The sequence below is a fragment of the Electrona antarctica genome (genome assembly GCF_951216825.1).
Source record: "Electrona antarctica genome assembly, chromosome: 23".
NCBI lineage: Eukaryota > Metazoa > Chordata > Actinopteri > Myctophiformes > Myctophidae > Electrona > Electrona antarctica.
This window is the reverse complement of record NC_136804.1, coordinates 14,704,104-14,724,979: the sequence shown is the minus strand read 5'-3', so window position 1 is coordinate 14,724,979 and position 20,876 is coordinate 14,704,104. Positions and strand designations below refer to the sequence as shown.

The window sequence follows — 20,876 nt, the reverse complement described above, 5'->3', positions numbered from 1 at the left end:
AAAGTTTTAGGTCTGAGGCTAAATCTCACCAAATGGTGGTCCATGGCTCAAATGCCGAATAAATAATGAACCTTGACATGAACATGGTTGAAAACCACTACTCTAAACTCATTTGAGATTGTTGTTCTGTGTCATCTTCCTCTCAACTCTCTCCCTCCTAACCTCCGCTGTCTCCCCTTCCTCCTCCATCTCCTCTCGCTATCTCCTCCGTTATTTAAATGTTCAGAGCTCCAGCAGTTAGCGCAACAGATACAGGCAAAGAGGTTCTCTGTTATAGATTAGGGCTTCAACTATCAATTGTTTTCTTAGCAGTCATTCTATCAATTACGTATTCCCTTAATTGAATATATGTATAAATCAACACATTTTTGTAAATACATAGTCTGATCAGCTATTTCTAGTGAACCTCAGTCCATAGGCAACACATGTACAAACAACAACATTATCTGTAGCTATATGCAAGTAGTATTCCAGTAATTAGGATAATCAGGATCATACAAAAGACCCCTATTGAATGAGTGTGGGGGGGACTGGTCTATCTGTTTTCATCCAACTCGATGTCTCGATGGCACAAATCGGCATGTATTGAGCTTGTAGATCAAGCTTTTTGATGCTTTTAAATCTGAATCCTGAAAAGTAAGTTTCGGACATAATGAGGTTTCCAATCGACAGACATGATATAGCAACATAGGTTTTTCAGAAAACCGTTAAGAAAGGCATTTGTAATATCGGCCTCAGGTTTGGGTTAAAATAGGTCGTGCCTCCAACTGTGGTGTGGGACACATGCCCCCAGCGGCAAACTGAGACCGGGTAGATTCCCCAATAACCGAAGCCTACTACCCCCCCCGGCTAAACGGAAAATTCTAAACCATCCCCTGCCCAACACCATTGTCCCGCACACCTCACCAGGCAACTCCACCTTCCCCCTCCCTCTTGTAGGGGTTTTCCACTGTGGTTATGAGTACGACAGTGTCTTACAGTGTCTTGCGGTACAGTGCTTTGGAGAGCACTTATTCTGGGGTTTCCTGGGAACCTTGTATCCAGGTTCTGCTGCTTCCTGTCAGGGCAGTTTTTTTACTTAATTTTTATTTGCAGGTAAACATAAAAATAAAAACCATAAAATGACAGTTACGGTGCAAGTGTTCAAATATATCATTAATAAACAATGTATTCCAGTCCATTTATGAATGTCCATCAATCTTTTAATCTTTGGAGTTATGAAATATCTGGTAATATTCTTCCAGCAGAATTCCCTCCACGTTCTAGAGCTTGTGTCCTCATCCGTAACCCGCACCCCAAATCCAGCTTCCCACTTCTCCTTAATATAGTCTTTACTTGTCATCAAACCTTGATACAGAGCTGAGATTACTCTACCTTTTTTCTTTTCATAGGCCTGAACCATAATCCTAATAATCTCATTCCTTGAGTCCGTTTTTATCTCTTTTTCATAGTAATCCCTCATTTGGCAAGTATTGATAAAACTCATGTTTATCTAAATCATGTTTTATCCTTTAAATGTTCGAAACTCTGCATCTCCCCCTTTTCTATCACTGTACATACTGCTGTAATATCCTTCCATATTGCCCATCATTTAAACCCCTGGTCATAAATTCCCGGTTTGAAACGTGAATCATATGCCAGCCAAATAAGAATTTGCTTCCTTTTCCAGTTTGTATTTTTTAACTATTGTATTCCAAATTTCAATTGCAAATGTAGTAATTGGGTCCAGATCTTTCTCCAATTTCATATATAGCATCTTATCTGCCAATAAATGTTGTATCTGGCATCCTTCACATTCCAATTCAATTTCCTTCCATTTCGCGACATGTCAGGGCAGTTTTAGATCAGACGAGCAGCTATCTCCCTTTTCTGCTAATCTTGAACAGCTGATTCCCTTCTCCTCAAATCAGCCTCTCATATGACCGTCAGGTATTCCAGGTTAACCAGGTCAGATCAAACTCATAGAAACTGACCCCATCCTATGTTAAAATTGCCTTGTGGGTGGACAGTGGAAGGTGGTCATCACAAATGCAACATGCCTATATTCAGGCATGAATATATCAATGTGTCCATATGCGCGGACAAGTGTGTCCGTGGCAAGAGGTCTCGTCTGTGGCAAGAGGTCTCGTCTGTGGCAAGAGGTCTCGTCTGTGGCAAATTTTATGCTTGGCTTTTGAAGTCATTTGGCAGCCAAGTCTATGGGATTTGTAATGTTTGTTCAGAGCACTTATGACGTAAGTCAGCCAAGTCTATGGACTTTGAGGATATTATAATGTTTGTAAGACATCATGTGGCTGATATAAATACAGTGTGCGCCCCTCACTCCCTTTGTAGAGTGGACCCTACGGGTTCATTTGGTTCTATTTGTGCACTCTCTTGGTTCCATTAGTGCACTCTGTGGTTAATTGCCTTAGATGACCATAGCCTAAATGACCTGTAAGTTACCTGTAGACTATGAAAACTCTTTGTGTTTCTGATATTGTCTCTATATCTCTCTCTTCTCCCCTCTCTATCTCTCCCTCCTACTCCCCCCTTATCTCTACCCCCCACCCTCTGATCTCCCTCTCCGCTCCTCCCCCACCTCTGCTCCTCTCCTCTCTTCCCCTCTCCTCGCTGCCACTTATATTGGCTCATGTGATCATGTGATTGGTCACATGAGGTTACTATGAGGTTACATGCATTATCTGTGGCACACAGGATACTCTAACAACAGGTACAGCAAATACTCTCTGACGCTGGTACAACGGGGTATTGAATAACCATGTGGGGCATTCCTTTTCAACTTGAATCATTCCTGACTTGCTTGGTTTGAAATAAAGCCCTCATAGCGCTGAAGGTCATCTACAAGCCCTCGTCTCACTGACACTAATCCAACTGGCCGAACAGGACACAGCCTGTCCGTGTCATTCTTATTGGGAGATGTATGAGCCCAGAAGCACCTAAGCTCTGCCATGGGTATGGTATTACCACCTGAGGGTGGAAGTGAAAGTGAACTTCCTTGCTGATAGAACACTAGAACCACTGTCAGCCACTGGGTGGTGCAATACCCCATTTATCCTTACATTGACTATCATCATTTAACATTGAAATGTATACTTTTCTTTCTTTTAGGTGGCGATCATCATCCCGTTCCGCAATCGGAGTCAACACCTGAAACAGTGGCTTTACTACCTCCATCCCATGCTGCAGCGCCAACAGCTGAACTACCGTATGGAGTGTACGTCATTAACCAGGATGGTGAGGGGACATTCAACAGGGCCAAATTGATGAATGTAGGCTTTTTCCAGGCACTGAAGGCATACAATTATTCCTGCTTTGTCTTCTCTGACGTGGATCTAATCCCGATTGATCTATGGCTGTTTTAGTAATCCCAGACACCTGTCTGTGGCTATTGACACAGAGCAGTATGTGACCGTTAATGGCTTCCCAAACGACTACTGGGGCTGGGGAGGCGAGGACGACCATCTCTACCAAAGAACTGCAATAAAATCCATGACCATCTCTCGGCCTGACTTGGTTACTGGGAGGTTCAAAATGATCAAGCATGCAGGAGACTTGCATAATGAGGTTAATCTCCAAAATGTTGAAAAGCTCTCTAAAACCTCATCGACCATGGAAGCAGATGGCATCAGCTCCCTCACATATACCATAAAAAAGGACAAGGTTGAGAAGCATCAGCTGTACATGTTCATCACTGTGGACATAGGCAGTCCAAAATAATGAAAACTGAATGGTATACGCATGCACGCGCACGCACGCACACACACACGCACACACAGTAACATCATTTAAACCAATTCAATTACACCAATACGGGTAGTGGATTTAAGATAGGGCTGTGCTGACAGTATTGTCATACAATATATCAAATTTGAAGATTCCGATTATTGGATTGCAAGCAATACACCTAGCCTATTATATATGCATGCATATCATCAATTGTGTGTGCATTTTAGCCTTGTGATCTTTCTAAGCAATGGCCAAAATTATAATGTACCTGTACTGTTTTCAGTGTTTTGGTCCCAACATATGGACACAAACACAGCCAAGGATGTCCTCGTGACATCACTCACTGTCAATACGTAAGACGTACGTACAGTGCACCACACACAAACCAACAACACAGACACTGACTTACAGCAAGTGTTTTAATATAGAACTCTATGACAGACAGCAACAGGTCTGGAAGAAAGAAAGAAAGAAAGAAAGAAAGAAAGAATGAATAATGGCCATGGCCAGGCCTACATACTGTAGACAGGAGGTGTTGCTACCAAGCCAGTCATGAACCAATATCAGCCACCCTGTCACAAGATAACAACTTTCAACATCAGCCACAGCACAGCAGACATACTGCAGATACACATCAGTCTTAATCTTTTCCATATTAACATTTGGAGTCGATGTCCGTTATGTCAAAGACATCTAGCTAAGCTTGAACTTAAAAGGAAATAGTAAACTCACGCATAGGATAATTGAGTGACCAAGAGCCACATACTGTATACACATACAGGTATACCGTTACCTGTTACAACTCACTACCGTCAACTGCAGACACAACACAACATACAGACTGCAGTTTCACATCCAGAGTCGTTCAATTCCAGAGCCAGTCACTGAACATGTTGACCCATTGGGTCCCAAACAAGCATACAATACAAGCGTTTCCTACCATGAGCCGTCTACTTGTGTTAGTGATGGCCAGGATCCAGCGACGCCTCCAGTCACGTCGCTCCACCATACGTCTGGCTAGCTCGCCACTACTTTCCTCCCCTGCTGAGAGCTCCCGGTGTCCCTACCTTCACTGCATTCAGTCACAACATACACATGCAGTTAACACATGAATGAACCACATTATATACTGATGCTCAACAAACTCTACATTGTGCAGAGGGATGTAGGCCTATGTGATCACACCCATTAGATCTATCATAAGATATTTTGGTTTTATTGCTGTTAAGTGTAATAATTACTGCCATAATGGCAGAACTGCACTTATAAACGTGGAAGTGAAGCCTGCTTAGGGAGTGTCTACCAATAACCTGCCTTCACAGTGTCTACTTTCTAGGGAGGCTGGGAACGAGGCTACCAGGGATGTATAGGGACAATAACACATTATTTTGTTTGTGATAATGCTGGCCGTTGGCCGGAGGCTCCAGGGAGTAGACAGGTCCACAAGTACTTTTTAGGCTTTTATTTTACCTTGAAAGTGCAGTGCGAGTCAGCGACAAAGTACAAAAATAAATAATACTGGCCAAAACAACGTTCCAATAAAACAAAACAAACACTTGAAAAACTATATACAATCAAGAGACAATCAGGAACTGGTACAGGCTTTTCCCTGGCTGGCAGTTCACCCCTGTTGTCTCTTATCTAGCCTCAAGTGAGACTGAACTGCCCCCAACTGCAGCAATCCTGCTCTTAAACAGGTGGGGCAAACCATCCTCTAATTAAGTAAGTGGTCATTAGTATTAACTCGCCACACGGCTAACTACGCCTATGAGTAATACTTCCACATTACTATATACATTAAAAGGAATACTAGATATACAAACACTCAACTATTTCACAGGTCCAATTCATTTAGAGAACCTAACATAAATAAGACCAAACATAATACAGACAGGAACAAACACCCCTCCTCCTCTAGAGTACTTGGCACCCTCCAATCTAGAGAGGAGTGCCAGCACTGCAGAGGGGAGACAGGTGACAGACATACCAATGCAACTTCAGTGTCAATAAATACAAATAAACATTTCAAACTCTTTCAACCATTGTGTTAATTACTAAAAATGTAATTTGTACAATATATATAAAACCGTTACTTCCAGTCCAGCTGTTTGTCAATTTGATCAAGTTGACTTAACTGTGTGGTCTGTTTGCAAGGTCCTTGATATTGTCTAAGGGCACGGGCTGCCCCGTGACATTGTTTATGAACAAAAATAGGCATCTCTCTCTCTCTCTCTCTCTCTGCTTAGATACATGGCAGATTAAATTAAGGCAAATGTATCAACATTTGCCATTTGTTCTATTTTCAAATAAATATTTAAAAAGGTCAATTTAGCCAATACATATTACAGCCCCATTCACAGACTAAAAGAAAAGATTCTGCGTGAGTGCATATTCTCATATATGCACTTCAACTCTTCACACACCACTAAGCCAATGGGCTAGGGGGACCTCTAGTGGTCATAATGCATACTCACAGGTGAGGATGTCCCTCCAGTTATCAATGGGGCTGGGCTGGGAACATGTGATCTGCTCCTTTACTTTTACCCCACAACAACGTCATAGACAAATCTAAATCTACAATGTAACTAGCAACTAAAGTTTTCAAATAATTGTAGTGGAGTAAGAAGTAGCCTACAATATTTGCCTCTGAGATGTAGTGGTGTTGAAGTAATATATTGTACTAAAGTACAGAAAAATGTACCTCCAAATTGTGGTTAAGTACAACATTAGAGTAAATGTACTTTCCACCACTACTCTGGGAAGAAGAGCACCTGTTCAACTTTCTGACCCGGAACAGTAATGTAAACAGAAAAGTAATAATCCAAACAAAACGACAATTTAATTATTGGCTTAGAAAAATGGGAGAATAAATGGCAAATGTATCAACATTTGCCATTTTTAAAAAAGGCACAGCTGCCAATTTGTATGTTCTGCTCAACACAAAGCAAAGCAGTTTCGGTTGTTACATACTGTAGGTTTTATAAAAATAAAAGTGAGGTTTCAAATGTGATTTAAACACAGGCAGGGTTTGAAACTGTTGATAAAATAGTATCAAATTTCTGTTACTGTATCGTCTATTTCTCGCTTCAAATGTTTTCATAAATATTCTTGAAAGCAACGTTTAGTTGTAAATTACATTGTGTTTGTGTTTACATGGCTTGTGTTTACATGGCTGGTGGCTGTCATTATCCAGAAATAACACACTAATTCAGCAATTGACCAATCAGAATCAAGCATTCACCCATGCCGTGTAATAATTGGAAATAATGTAGGGCAGAGAAGAAAAAAGAAAAATGCATCAGGAAATTTCCAGCATGCCAATATTTGGGTTCCATTCAGATACTCCATTTCATTCTGAACTCATGCAATTTCAGTGAAAATACTGACCAGATTTTTAAAACTTGTAACCAACGCCTCCACCTACTACGCAAGCTCAACTCCTTTAGAGTGAGCAAGCATATCATGGAAACAGTCTATAAGAACCTGATAGAGGGAATCTTGACTTTTAACATGGCAATGTGGTATGGCAATCTTAATGTAAAAGGAAGAAGCAAGCTGCAGCGAATAGTGAACCTAGGTCCTAGGCTCAAAAATCATCATCAGAGACAAACTATTTAGTTGTATCTACAAGGAAGTACTTCGAAAAAAATCTGTCAAGATAGCAAATGCCCCTCTTATCCACTTTGCAGGGAGTTCGAACTACTTTCCTCTGGTAGACGATACAAAGTACCAAAGGCTAACCGTAACATCTTTAAAATATCCTTCATTCCTAATGCCATTAAGGCACTAAATGATACCATGTCTCGCTATTATTTATTATTTGCTTTTTATGTCCTGCATCTTTGCCATGAAGATAATAGTGTAAGTGTTGTTGCTGTTGTTGTTGTTGCTGTTTGTTGTTACTGTTGTTTGAGACCGAAGACAAAATTCCACACAGGGACAATAAATGAAACTAACTAACATATGATGCAGGGACCTTGTGTAAATATGCTGTGTGTGACAGGTGTAATGCTGTTATGGATTTAATTAAAAATCACACCCGTGTGAAGTGAGTGGTGCAACTCTGTGTGGGGGTCTCTGGGGGTCCCCGGGGGGGTGGTGGCGCGCTATGAGCTTGTAGATCTGCTATTTTTCAATAGCTAAATTATAACAATGCTTAAAACACCAAAAGGGGTTCCCGCCCAAAATGGTTTAAGGTTATTGTAGCAGTCCATTTATATTGGGGGTCGGGAGGGGGCGGGGCGGTTTTGTTCTGTATTGAGTTCGTTCCACAGATTCACCCCAATGGCAGATAAACATCTCTCTTTTATGTTCCTCTGAGTTCGTATCTACTCTCCCTGGGTTTGAACAGATCCTGCATGCAGGTTGGAAGTAGCTTATTATAGATCTTATACATTATTGTAGCTACATGTGTTGAGGTTGACTAGGTCTTCAAGTTTCAGTGTGTTGTTATTTATAAATAGTGTATTTGTTGGTGCATAATATTCAGCCAAATTGAATATTCTTATTGCTTTCTTTTGTAGGAGAAAAATGGGATACATTATTGTTTTGTAGGTGTTTCCCCAGATTTCAGCACAGTAGGTTAGATAAGGCAGTATTAAGGAGTTATGGAGTGTCTGGAGTGATTTTTTATTAATAATGCATTTCATTTTATACAGAATTGCAATGTTTTTGATATTTTGGTTTTTAAGTTGTCTATATGGTGTTTCCAAGTGAGTTTGTTGTCAATAATAATTCCTAGAAATATTATGTGAGTTGCTTGTTCTATTTCCTTCCCACAAGGTAGCTTTGTTTTTGTAACCACTAGCTTACAAAACGGTTTTGTAAGCTAGTGTTTGCTTTGCTTTGGCAATGAAAACAAACACATATTGCAGTTTTGTATTGACACGCATGCCATAACAAATAAATCATGCTGAACACAATGCTGGATTAGCGGAAAATTACATTTTGCCGTTACTGCTTTGAACCATTGATTACTGCTTTGAACAAAAAAACAACATATCTGCTAAGAGAAGTACAAGCATATACAATGTACAAGCCTATAGCTGCAGCAACATTTGTGAGCTGTGGTATACAGTACAACCACCTTAAAGACCATATATCATTATGTGTATTTCTTCTGTACTGAGGAATCTCTGTACGAACTACTGTACATGAACAGCAACATACCTTTAACTACCACCATTTTTTATATTTTTTATCCCACGATTTTGTAACCCATTTTTCACCCCTGTGTCAATTATCTAATGTGATCCTGGGCTCTACACACCCTCCGCAAACCTGGGGAGAGCAACGGACTTGAACTCATGCTTCCTTCATTCATGAGAGTCCAAGTCGCTCTGACAGAGGAGTTTCCCTGGTTGGACGTAGTGCGTGGAAGGAACACGTTATTCCAACTAGTTCCTTTCCCCTCCATCAGGCGCCTCCATCAGGCGCCTGTCCCCGTGTCCCCTAGGTGACCCTAGGGGACAACATGCAAACTCCACACAGAAGGGCCCTTTCGCCAACCCCGCCTCGGGTATGGGCACTGATGGCGCGGAGGAGAGGACACGCCGCCAGCACCCACAGCGTCCCGAGCGGGAATCGAACCCAGGACCTTCTAGCTGTGAGGCGACAGCACTACCGATGAATTGAACATGGTGGACCCTATTGTAAACAAGTGTAATGCTTAATTGGGTCGTCCACTCACAGTTAACAGCCTTTGTATTGAGTTTGTGCTTGAAATGTACTGTAATTCTGCAAACTGTTAATAAATATTTCAATCAATCAATCAAAAGACTGTGCCACCATGCCCCCAACTACCACCATTTTTGCCAAAGGTATGGTGTAAGGCGTAAGCTCAAGACAAAACCTGTCTGATAGCATTTTTGTCATGCAGGCCATGATGCAAAAATCAAATCATGCTGAACACAATGTAGGAGTGGCAGAGAATGACATTTTGCTGTTACATACTGTACTTAGATTAGATTACACGGTTGACAGACGCTGACATTTAGTCCCATGCACAAAACACACTGAGCCCCTGGAAATGCCTGCTACAACCCTGGTTGCACAGGACACTAAGCAAGTGGAGTTACAAGTGACGGCGCCAGACATAACCCCATAATGAGTATATAACTATGTAAATAATTCATATACTGTCCGATAGATATGGACTTACAAGGTTAAAATAAATCTATCAGACCTAAACAAAGATAGACATACGGAAACGAACACATAATATGGGAAACTAGAAAGATGCACTCTTTGGAGCAGCTGTAGATAGCTGTAGACTGTAGGCCAGTGATGCTCAACCACTGATTTTTCATTAGAAACCACTTTTTTTGTTTTAATAAAAAACCTGATTTTCATTAAAGATGGAGTGATTTTTGTATTTTTCCAGTTCTTCATGTGTTTATGAGGTGACAGTACTTCATTAGACCCCTTGGTGTGGTTTGTCTTCCCTTTGTATTTAGGGTTTCTTCCTGGGGGCTGAAACCTTGACAGTCAAACCTGATGATCATGTTTTAGGGTGGGAAAGAAATCACGGCACTCCATCTTTAAGACTTCATTTTAGTATATATCACCTTTATCCAAGGAGCTTTACAATGATTGTGCATTACATTCACCCATTCACACACACATTCACACTGGCTGTACCCTAGGGGTCCTGGACCCCCTGTTAAAGACCCATGCCTTTGGAGATCTTCAAGTGGGTCCTGAATCTGATCCAGAAAAGGTTGAGATTAGCACTGATGTACGTATGCCTTGCCGAGCCATGAGGCCCATAGGGCAGGAGCCTATCTTTTATTTCTGTATAGTGTGAGGCAGCTTGAATTACAAGTACAACCCCTGGACATGATGCTAGTATATCGCAGTATATATATATATAGCCGTGATCTAACCGCAAGGCCATTGAAACTAGGAAATCAGGTTTGTACAGATGATGACTTTTTTGGCACGCCCGTTTCACCTGTTTTGCAACACCTGAACATCCTTCTTCCTTGGAAGCACGCAGAGCGAGAGTGAGAAAGAGAGAGAGAGAGAGAGAGAGAGAGAGTGGTCAGTTCACGAGGGATGACAAAAACCTGTCCGGTAGCGTTTCTGTTACCTGATAGCTAGTTCAGTAGTTAATGTCTTGACATTAGTGTTACCATAACAAACTCATACTGGACCATGCAGGAGTGGCAGTGAATGACGTTTCGATCGCTGCTATTTCTTTGAACTGTCGGTTGTCCTTTTCTTTTTCTTTTTTTTTTACAACTGAACTCAAGAGGAACAGGAAAGATGCAGATAATAAAGCTGGTAGTAATAACTATAATACTGTGTCAGTTGGTGGTATTATTTGGATTATGGCTGCATTCCAACTACATCTCTGTTATCCAGAAGATGACGGGAGCTACCTCTGTTAAGTCACATATTTTTGACCAGAGGTTTGAGCCAGACTGCAACAAACCCCAGAATGCAAACACGACTTGCTGTCCAAAGTCCTCTCCTCACCTGGTGGGTCCATTTCATGTGGAGTTCAATTGGGACAGGACCATGGAGTCTGTGACGACAGAATTAAGCTCTACTCTACTTGAAGGAGGACGATACAAACCACCAGACTGTATTTCACTTCATAAGGTGAGTAAATTAATGGAGGGATGAAAGTGATATTATTAGGGACTTGATTGTTTTGTGTCTAATTAATACTAATTAATAAACGATGGGTGATACCGTAGATTACATTCTACATTTTACGGGGGCCAGTTTCGAATTGCAGCCATCCGTAGGTGCCCTTTGAGAGCGGTTTTGAAGGAGTCAAGGGATTCGCATGTCTTATGACTGTTGGTAGGGCGTTCCACATTTTGGTGGCATAGGAGCGAAATTAATTTAGTCCCTTGTTTGTGCCGAAACTGGCTTGCACATGGTTTGTTGAACTCTGGTTGAACTCTGGTGTTGTGGGTGTGGACACATTAAGGAAGTATTTAGACAGGTACATGGGTATCTTGGTGGTGTTTCGAATCTTGAGGACCAGACCCATTGCAAGATGCTGTACTCTGTCGTCAACCCTAAGCCATTCCAGCCTGTCAAAGTGGGTTCGGGGAGTGAGGCCAAGTAGTAGCCTGACCAGTTTGTTTTGGGAAGTCTGGAGCCTTGTTTTAAGGGCCTTTGAGGTGCTGTGGTATCAAGAGGTGCATGCATAGTCGAAGAAACCTTGTACGAGGGCTCCTGTTAGGGTCTTCAAGGTGTTTTTGTTGACCAGTGAGGAGATCCTGTATAGGAATCTTGTTCTTTGGTTGATTACGTTGGTGGCCATTTAATCACCGGAAAGATTTGCTGGATCATTAGATCTGCGTATATGGAGCCGGCCAGCAACTCTACATAAAATGGTAAATGGTAAATGGTGCATTTATATAGCGCCTTTATCCAAGGCGCTTTACATAGATTGTGCATTACATTCACCCATTCACACACACATTCATACACCGATGGCAACGGAAGCCATGCAAGGTACCAGCCAGCACATCGGGAGCAATTTGGGGTTCAGTGTCTTGCCCAAGGACACTTCGACATGTAGACAGGAGGAGCCGGGATTCGAACCGCCGACCCACGGATCATTGGACGACCTGCTCTACCCCCTGAGCCACAGTCGCTACATGATCTGACCTCAAATCTCAAACCCTTAGATCTCCATATATGGAGCTGACCTGTTCTGACATTCCATATGTTGATCCTTCCCCACCTGTCCTTCCTCTTCGATGTATCCTTTTTGACTGATACCTGTCCATTCAAACTAGACGGGCCCGCCCCAAAGTTATTAGTGCAGCCGCACCCGGCAGCCGGAGAAAACTAGAGTTCTTAACAGGCCCAAAAATGAAGGCCCATCCCTACCTGGGCCCTCATCAAACCCTGTACAATCAAGACACTGCACCCTTAGATCTCCATATATGAAGCTGACCTGTTCTGACATTCCATATGTTGATCTGACCTCATCAAACCCTGTACACTCAAGACACGCCCCATATATGGCCACACCTCATCAAGCCCTGTACACTCTAGACACTGCCCCCGCTGCCACCCTTACATCTCCATATATGGAGCTGACCTGTTCTGACATTACATATGTTGATCTGACCTCATCAAACTCTGTACACTCAAGACACGCTCCACATATGGCCAGTACAGAATTCATTCCACATGTTGATCTGATCCCCCATGCCAAAGAGTCAGCGCTCACCCAGCAGTCTGCCGTCACCCAGGCGGATGCGTGCACGCGAGGGTGTCTTACTGGTAGTTAGTTGTGAGGTCTATAGCCAATACCAACTCGGGATTCCTGGATCGCTGCCCTCCACAATTTCCTATATCTAACATCAGGTTCTTGAGCTCTGTAGTGTTGTTAGCTAAGCTGTCGCGCCGCAGTACGTCTACATACTGTAGGTGGTACTCTTCTTTCCCCTCCTGGCTTTGCCCTGGGTTGGCTCCCATAGAGTCAATTTACTTCCCTCAAGTTCTGGGTGCCTGACACAGTGCCCTGCCAGCCTCATCCTTCTCTCTCTGACTTTATCTGTGACACGTGGTAGGTCCCCATAGAGGTCCACATTTCTGATGCGGTCCGTCCATGTGACACCTAGTGCCAATCGTAGCATTCTTGTGTAGACTCCATCCAGGGCTTTTTCCTGTTGTACTGTGAGGGTCCATGTCTCAGCCCCATACAGCAGTACTGACTCCACAGTAGCTATGAACAGCCGCCTCTTAAGGTCTTCTCCCATCTCTGACTTCTGGTATATATACAGTAGGATGATTATACCTTTTATTACAGTTGTTCACAGTTGACCTTAATGATTATGTTCTGACGATCTGAATATCAGTAAAGATGACATGGCATATGTATTGTTTAGGGTACAGCCAGGTCCCATGACATGCTCTTTTCTCTCTGCTTTTTGTTTTCAATAATATTTGTATTGACTTTTTTTATAACACACACACACACACACACACACACACACACACACACACACACACACACACACACACACACACACACACACACACACACACACACACACACACACACACACACACACACACACACCATCTTCTGCCTTATCCCATGCCTATAAATTACGAGCCATTTTGTATTTTTTCAATTGACTGGTTACAACCACCAAAATACTTAAAGGAAATTAGTGCCTACTAGAATTTGTCTAAGGAAGTGATGTGAATATTTTTAAGCCATTTATTTCTGTATCAAAATGTAATGTAATCGTGGTATTTCTTCACTGCCCCAACTCAATGCTCAAAACATAAAAACATTTCCTTTTCTTTTAGGTGGCAATCATCATTCCATTCCGTAATCGGCATCGACACCTGATACAGTGGCTCCACTACGTCCACCCCATGCTGCAGCGCCAACAGCTGAACTATGGAGTGTACGTCATTAACCAGGATGGAGAGGGCACATTCAACAGGGCCAAATTGATGAATATAGGCTTTGCTGAGGCAATCAAGGACGATTATAACTGCTTTGTTTTCACTGATGTGGATTTAATCCCAATTAATGACCGTAACATCTATGGCTGTTTTAATAAGCCCAGACACCTGTCTGTGGCTATTGACAAATTTAATTTCAGGTTGCCCTACTTAAACATCTTTGGAGGGGCCGTGACATTCTCCAAATCCCAGTACTTGGCCATTAATGGCTTCCCAAATGACTTTTGGGGCTGGGGCGGCGAGGACGACGATATCTACCAAAGAACTGCCAGGATGTTTCTGACCGTCTCTCGGCCTGACATGCAGACTGGGAGGTTCAAAATGATCAGGCATGATGCAGACTTGCATAATGATCCAAATCCAAGAAGATTTGAACTGATTAAAAACACCCACTACACTATGTTAAAAGATGGGTACACATCCCTCAAATACAACGTCAAGAAGGTTGAGAAGGATAGACTCTACACGTTTATCACTGTGGACGTTGGCACACCTCCTTTGGTGGAGCCTACGCGCCTACAAAATACAACTACAAACTGACTATAGTTATTGACTATAGTGGAGGTGAAGCTTCATGTTCTGTATGGAGACGAGAGTGGAGTTTGTTTTACATCAACTGTGTCTGTCACTTCCTCCAGTAGTCCTACTTGACACAGTGGTTCTGCATACTGAGTACTGTATTTCAGCACTCTTACGGCTCAAATAACACCAACGTCGAACTACATAAAAAATGAGACAAACAAATGCTCGTATTAACGGGTGCATACTGCATACTTAGTTTAGACAGTATTTGGTTTAGACTAGGCATTGGTTAGACCAGTCATTAGTCCTACAACTACAATCTAACATTGTAGGCTACAAATGAAATTAAAAAGAATACAAAATTAAAAAAAGAATACAAACAAAAGAAACAAACCTTGCTGGCTGCATATACTTTAGAGGGAATGAGTCCTACGATAGAATCACAGCAAAACAAACTGCAATAAAATCAATACAATTATCCCAATATTCAAACCACATATTGAATTAGATGCCACAATTCAGAAACAGTTCAGGAACAAACCTTTCTCTGTCCTGCGAGTTCAAATGCTCTGTCACTGAGCGGAAGTGTTGATGTTGCACACTTGTGTGTCTCACATTTAAGGGTTCCGGCACAATCAACATAATTTGTACTTCCTTGAGAACATGGAAAAGCCAAGTTTAGGGCAAATACATGATATAAAAAATATAACCAAAATTAGAACTTATATGGCAGTCACAGACTAAGTGTCTTTGTTCGGTTTGGTTTGTGCCCCATGTTTACACAGGAGATTTAAAGTACCGGTAGAATACATGATTAAAACCTCCACTCCTACTACAGGTACATCTGCAAACCATGAAATGTGAACAGACAAGTTTCTGGTGACTATTAATGCCCTTCTTGATTTTCAGTCTAGTGTTGTTTTAGAACCACTTGTAAGAGCCATTTGAGCCATGCATCTATTCTGTGCTGTAGGACATGTCAATCACGGCCTTGGTTACCATGGTTACAGGGAGGGGTGTGGCGCCACTGAGTGCATTTATCAGACTACAATGGGTTTCCTGTGTTATTTTATCTTGGGGTGGTATTTGTTTGACACTATATAGAGGGTATGCGCATGCATAAAGTGAATGGCAAATCGAGTGGCAAAGTGACAGGCAAAGTGAGTTTAACATTGTTTAATGTCGTTTAATGCAATTAGATATGACTTTTCTGTTGGATGCATGGGCTGTCAAGGCCAGAAAGTTGTTTTTAGCCACTCAGTAGGCATTCCTGCATAACTTCCTGGTTTGATGATGTCACGCGCATACCCTCTATTGTATGATTGATGATTGATTGATAATTGGCTCCAGGGTAGGGAGCATACTAACTGGGTTTGTGTGGGGAACACACCAACTTGATTTTGTAGAGACACTTATGTTTAATTATATTATGGGGATAATTGATATTGTGTATTATGTGACTCTAATTATGAATGTGATGTCTCCATGGGAGGGGCCTGGCCTTTTTAAGAGGGGGACCTGCCACTGCACAGGAGAACAGACCTATAGAGCCAACCAGGCCAGTGAATGTAAATACTTATTTTGTGTGCGGTTTCTTGTAACAACCATTTCATGTGGACACTCAAAAGGTGAATAAAAACGGATTGTTTTTTGCATAGAAAAGACTGCTTGCTATTTTTGGTATTTTGCCATATTGAGCATTTTGGGAGTATTTTTGAGAGCTGGTTCAGTGCCATTTTTGGCCTACACTACCTTCACTCAGACCAGAGTGTGACATTTGGTGGCAGTGGTGGGATGGCCACCTGGAGGAAGGTCCCCATTGTGGGAAATAGAAGCGATACAAGAAGCAAGGCTGTTATAATGCAACCAGGACCTGAGTTCGAGGATCAGGACGGGGAGGTCGCTGAAGAGGAAGGGGCGTACGCGCCGCACCGCCGTGCAGTACCGCCCAGCAGGAGACTCTGGACATTGTGAGGCCACTGGTTAGATTGTGGAATCAATCCTGGGTTGGTTTGGTCCATGGGAGGGGCCTGGCCTTTTTAAGAGGGGGACCTGCCACTGTACTGGAGTCAATGTAGGACTGCCCAGGCAGGAGAACAGACCTATAGCGTGTGAAAACGTGTACGTCACCAAGAGGGGGGCGGCGTCTGAAAAGCTAGGGACGGCCCTCTCGTGGGCATTCAATTCTAGCCCACATCACTCAGAATAGAGTGACGGTGGTATGTTTTTGTAAATATTGAGCTCGTTCTTGGAGACAACATAGTGAACCAACACCAGGATGGATAGAAAGAACGTCGGGCCCAAATCAATTACAAGGAAAATGTTGTGAACAAACACGGCTGTGCTTAGATACTTTGTTGAACGTTATGTCTCTGCGCCCGTGCGCCGTACAGCCGAGATCCAAGCCATTCTACGTCTTTTTGTAAACTCGTCAATCTGGGTTCCTTGATGCTGTCTCCATGCTGGAAAGCTGAAAATCTAATTCCGTTTTCTGGCTCATTCCCTCGACGTGACCTGGCAATTATTTACTGAGCAAGTCTGCACCATTGTGAGGTCAGTTTAAAAAAATAACGTATACAAGCACACCGGATAGTCGCTCAATGTAAACAAACCAGACAAGCCAAAAAGTATGGTGGCCGCTACCACGTGACACATATGTTGACGCCCCCTCCAGGAGATTTTGGTACACACTATAGAGCCAACCAGGCCAGTGAATGTAAATACTTATTTTGTGTGCGGTTTCTTGTAACAACCATTTCATGTGGACACTCAAAAGGTGGGCCAGGGGGCCGGGCCGGTTTCCGACCAAGATCTTATTCAAAAATTGTTTGTGGACCTTCAGCATTTCTAATTAAGTAGCCCTGATATATGACTATAGTGCAAAAGAGAACAAAGTTGCCAGAAGTGATGTCCTCGTTATGCCTTTTTACAATTTTCCATTTATAAATAATACAAATGTTTTATTTGCGCTGCCTAACAGACTTTCTGCCTAACCGGTTCAGTTATTTTCTGAACCTCAGGTTAATAACACAATCACAACAAAGCCTGTTCCTCGACTGCAGGGGTAGGCAACTATGTTTGTTCTCAGGCCAATATCTCTGCAGGACTTTATGTGAGACTGTTTGTCTGATGTTGAAACTCACTAGTCATGGAGTAACAATATATGCAGGTAATGCAGCATTGCTGGTTCCCTATCATCCAATCCAACACAGGTGCAAGTTGCAACTCTAGATTCAACCCATTATAAAAATATCTAGTGTTGCAAATTGCGGCTATAGTACTCTTGGTATGCTGAGGAGGAAACCATCAATCATCCAAGTAAAGATTATTGGTCATTTATCAATTTCTAGAGTTTTGTTTGTTTCTTTGTGAGAATGAACTTAATAAATAATATAGCACCACTGACACACAAAAAATATCTCATAGTGATTTTGAATGCCATACATACTGGGCCAATGGGCTAGGGCCTAGGGGTGACCTCTAGTGGTCATAATGCGTACTCACAGGTGAGGGGGTCCAGTTATCCATTTTGCAATCTGGGAAACCATCTGCAAAACAAAGGGAAAACAGACGTGAGTCAATAGTCTATCTCGAGAGACTATCCATTTTGTATAGGCCTACTGAGAGAGGTATCAGAGAACCACCGCTGTAGAGGATGGGGCTGTTGTGGTCTCCACTCTCCTCCTTTATATTACTCCAAAACAACTTACACCCACCCACTTGTCCCTGATGTCCTCATCCAAATGATATACTGTAAGTAATGTTAAGTGAACATAGATATAATACAGCAGCTGTAGATGCAGTTTAATGTTGGCTCTATCTATGCACAGCAGTCATATTAGAACTTCCTGCACAGGTGTTACCAATGATAATGAATAATTAAGGCTCATAACTGCTTCACTTTAGCAGGGGTGTTCATACTGTTCAACAGGGGGGTCTGTGACCCCTAGGGCGTCCTCAGTTACTTGTTCCTATCTCACAAATTACAAATAGGAACGTATCCCCCCCCCCTCAGTCTACCTGTAGTGAAATATAATGCTATTTTCACTATTAAGTTCTAAATTACAATACAGCAATGCACTGATAGGCTCCAAACTGGAACACGATGTACTTCATAATTTGTACTTTTTAATACTTGAGTATTTAGCCTACTTTTCTTTTATTGTATTATTGTTTTCCTTTAACTGTCTCAGTGAATTGAATACACAGACCTTGGGGCTTTTTGTGTTATCCTTTTAGCACCACTGTCCCGTTTTTGCAAACTGTTAATGAAGTATTAAATCATTCTTAAAAAAAGAAAGAAAAAAAGAGGGGAAGTATTAAGTATATACCGGTACTTCTTTGTCCACCACTGTTTTAGGCGTAGAGTACAGACACAGGTGGAGGCAGAGAGCCTCATCATTATCCTATGGGCGTGGTCTCTGAGCTGTCCATCATCATTTCAGACAGTGCAGAGTGCAGATACTGCAGGCCGTGGACGGTGGATGCATGTGTTTTAAATAAATACTTTCTGAAAAGTCTATGAGGAAAATGAACGGGGATTTATTTTCCGGGTCTCTCTGACTGCGACGCTCTATTTAACCCTGGCCCTAATCAGGTGCAGGTATTGCTGACATGCAAAGCCAAACAGTTTTTAGACTGTGTTTGGAGGGCTCATTGTCTACCGGTATATTCTTTTGACTTATATGTTTATATGTAAAAGTATAGGGCTTTGGCAGCTAATAAATATACTTCAACTGAATGGACATGTTTGGACATCACTTTCTGGAGCACACGTTATAACTTCAATCCTGGCTGTTGTAACGCCTAATAATGGGGTTTAGGCGCTACACCACTCATGTGCTCCAATGCTTGACTTATTGACGTTTCAATAATAGGTCAGGTCATTCAAACTGGAGAACTGTCTACCACACACTACTACTACTACTACTATGGAACTATAGGGTCATAATACATCTCCACAGTGAAATAGCAAATAAAGTGCTACACTTTATAATATTAATAAACAATAGTGGAACTTACTGCTGGATCCACATGACATATAGACCAGTGGTCCTCAATAGGCGGACTGCGGTCCATGACCGGTTACCGGACCGCGGCACACCTGGACAAATTATAGAATAAAGAAGAAAAAAATCACAGTGACCACGAGTTGAATTCTCCGTTGTATTCACTGAACTGGACACCATTCAGCTAAAATGACAACTAAAATAAAGCAAATCCCACTCTCAGATTCCACTGCAACCAGTGTACTGTATTAGTGGTTGGTGATTTGTCCAAACAGCTTTATGATGGAATACAAAATGCAGAGTGCATTTCCCTAGCAGTAGATGAGTTGTTGTTAAACCTCAGTGGACAAAGTCTTGGTAACCAAATGTGCTATTTCTCTTAAAGAGGCTATTTATCTTATTAAGCAGGCACAACTGTGAATATTTGTCATACTCATACTGCATGCGTGCGTGCATGGGACCGGACCAAGATCTTATTCAAAAATTGTTTGTGGACCTTCAGCATTTCTAATTAAGTAGCCCTGATATATGACTATAGTGAAAAAGAGAACAAAGTTGCCAGAAGTGATGTCCTCGTTATGCCTTTTTACAATTTTCCATTTATAAATAATAAAACAAAATTATTTGCGCTGCCTAACAGACTTTCTGCCTAACCGGTTCAGTTATTTTCTGAACCTCAGGTTAATAACACAATCACAACAAAGCCTGTTCCTCGACTGCAGGGGTAGGCAACTATGTTTGTTCTCAGGCCAATATCTCTGCAGGACTTTATGTGAGACTGTTTGTCTGATGTTGAAACTCACTAGTCATGGAGTAACAATGTATGCAGGTAATGCATCTGGTTCCCTATCATCCAATCCAACACAGGTGCAAGTTGCAACTCTAGATTCAACCCATTATAAAAATATCTAGTGTTGCAAATTGCGGCTATAGTACTCTTGGTATGCTGAGGAGGAAACCATCAATCATCCAAGTAAAGATTATTGGTCATTTATCAATTTCTAGAGTTTTGTTTGTTTCTTTGTGAGAATGAACTTAATAAATAATATAGCACCACTGACACACAAAAAATATCTCATAGTGATTTTGAATGCCATACATACTGGGCCAATGGGCTAGGGCCTAGGGGTGACCTCTAGTGGTCATAATGCGTACTCACAG

At 42.0% G+C, this 20,876-nt stretch overlaps 1 protein-coding gene across 1 annotated transcript; it reads left to right on the top strand.

The window, feature by feature from the left end:
* The first annotated feature begins 10,994 nt into the window (after positions 1-10,994).
* On the top strand, positions 10,995-14,923 carry LOC306916418 (beta-1,4-galactosyltransferase 1-like). The gene is made up of 2 exons (XM_079494261.1): positions 10,995-11,334; positions 14,023-14,923. The coding sequence occupies exons 1-2, from the start codon at positions 10,996-10,998 to the stop codon at positions 14,722-14,724; spliced, it is 1,041 nt and encodes a 346-aa protein (XP_079350387.1). The 5' UTR covers position 10,995; the 3' UTR covers positions 14,725-14,923.
* The last annotated feature ends 5,953 nt before the right edge of the window (positions 14,924-20,876 follow it).

Bases quoted from the DNA above. Each gene is read 5' to 3' on its own strand.
- LOC306916418 (XM_079494261.1), top strand. From the start codon at position 10,996: ATGCAGATAATAAAGCTGGTAGTAATAACTATAATACTGTGTCAGTTG. The intron at 11,335-14,022 runs GTGAGTAAATTA...CTTTTCTTTTAG, and splicing joins ACTGTATTTCACTTCATAAG to GTGGCAATCATCATTCCATT.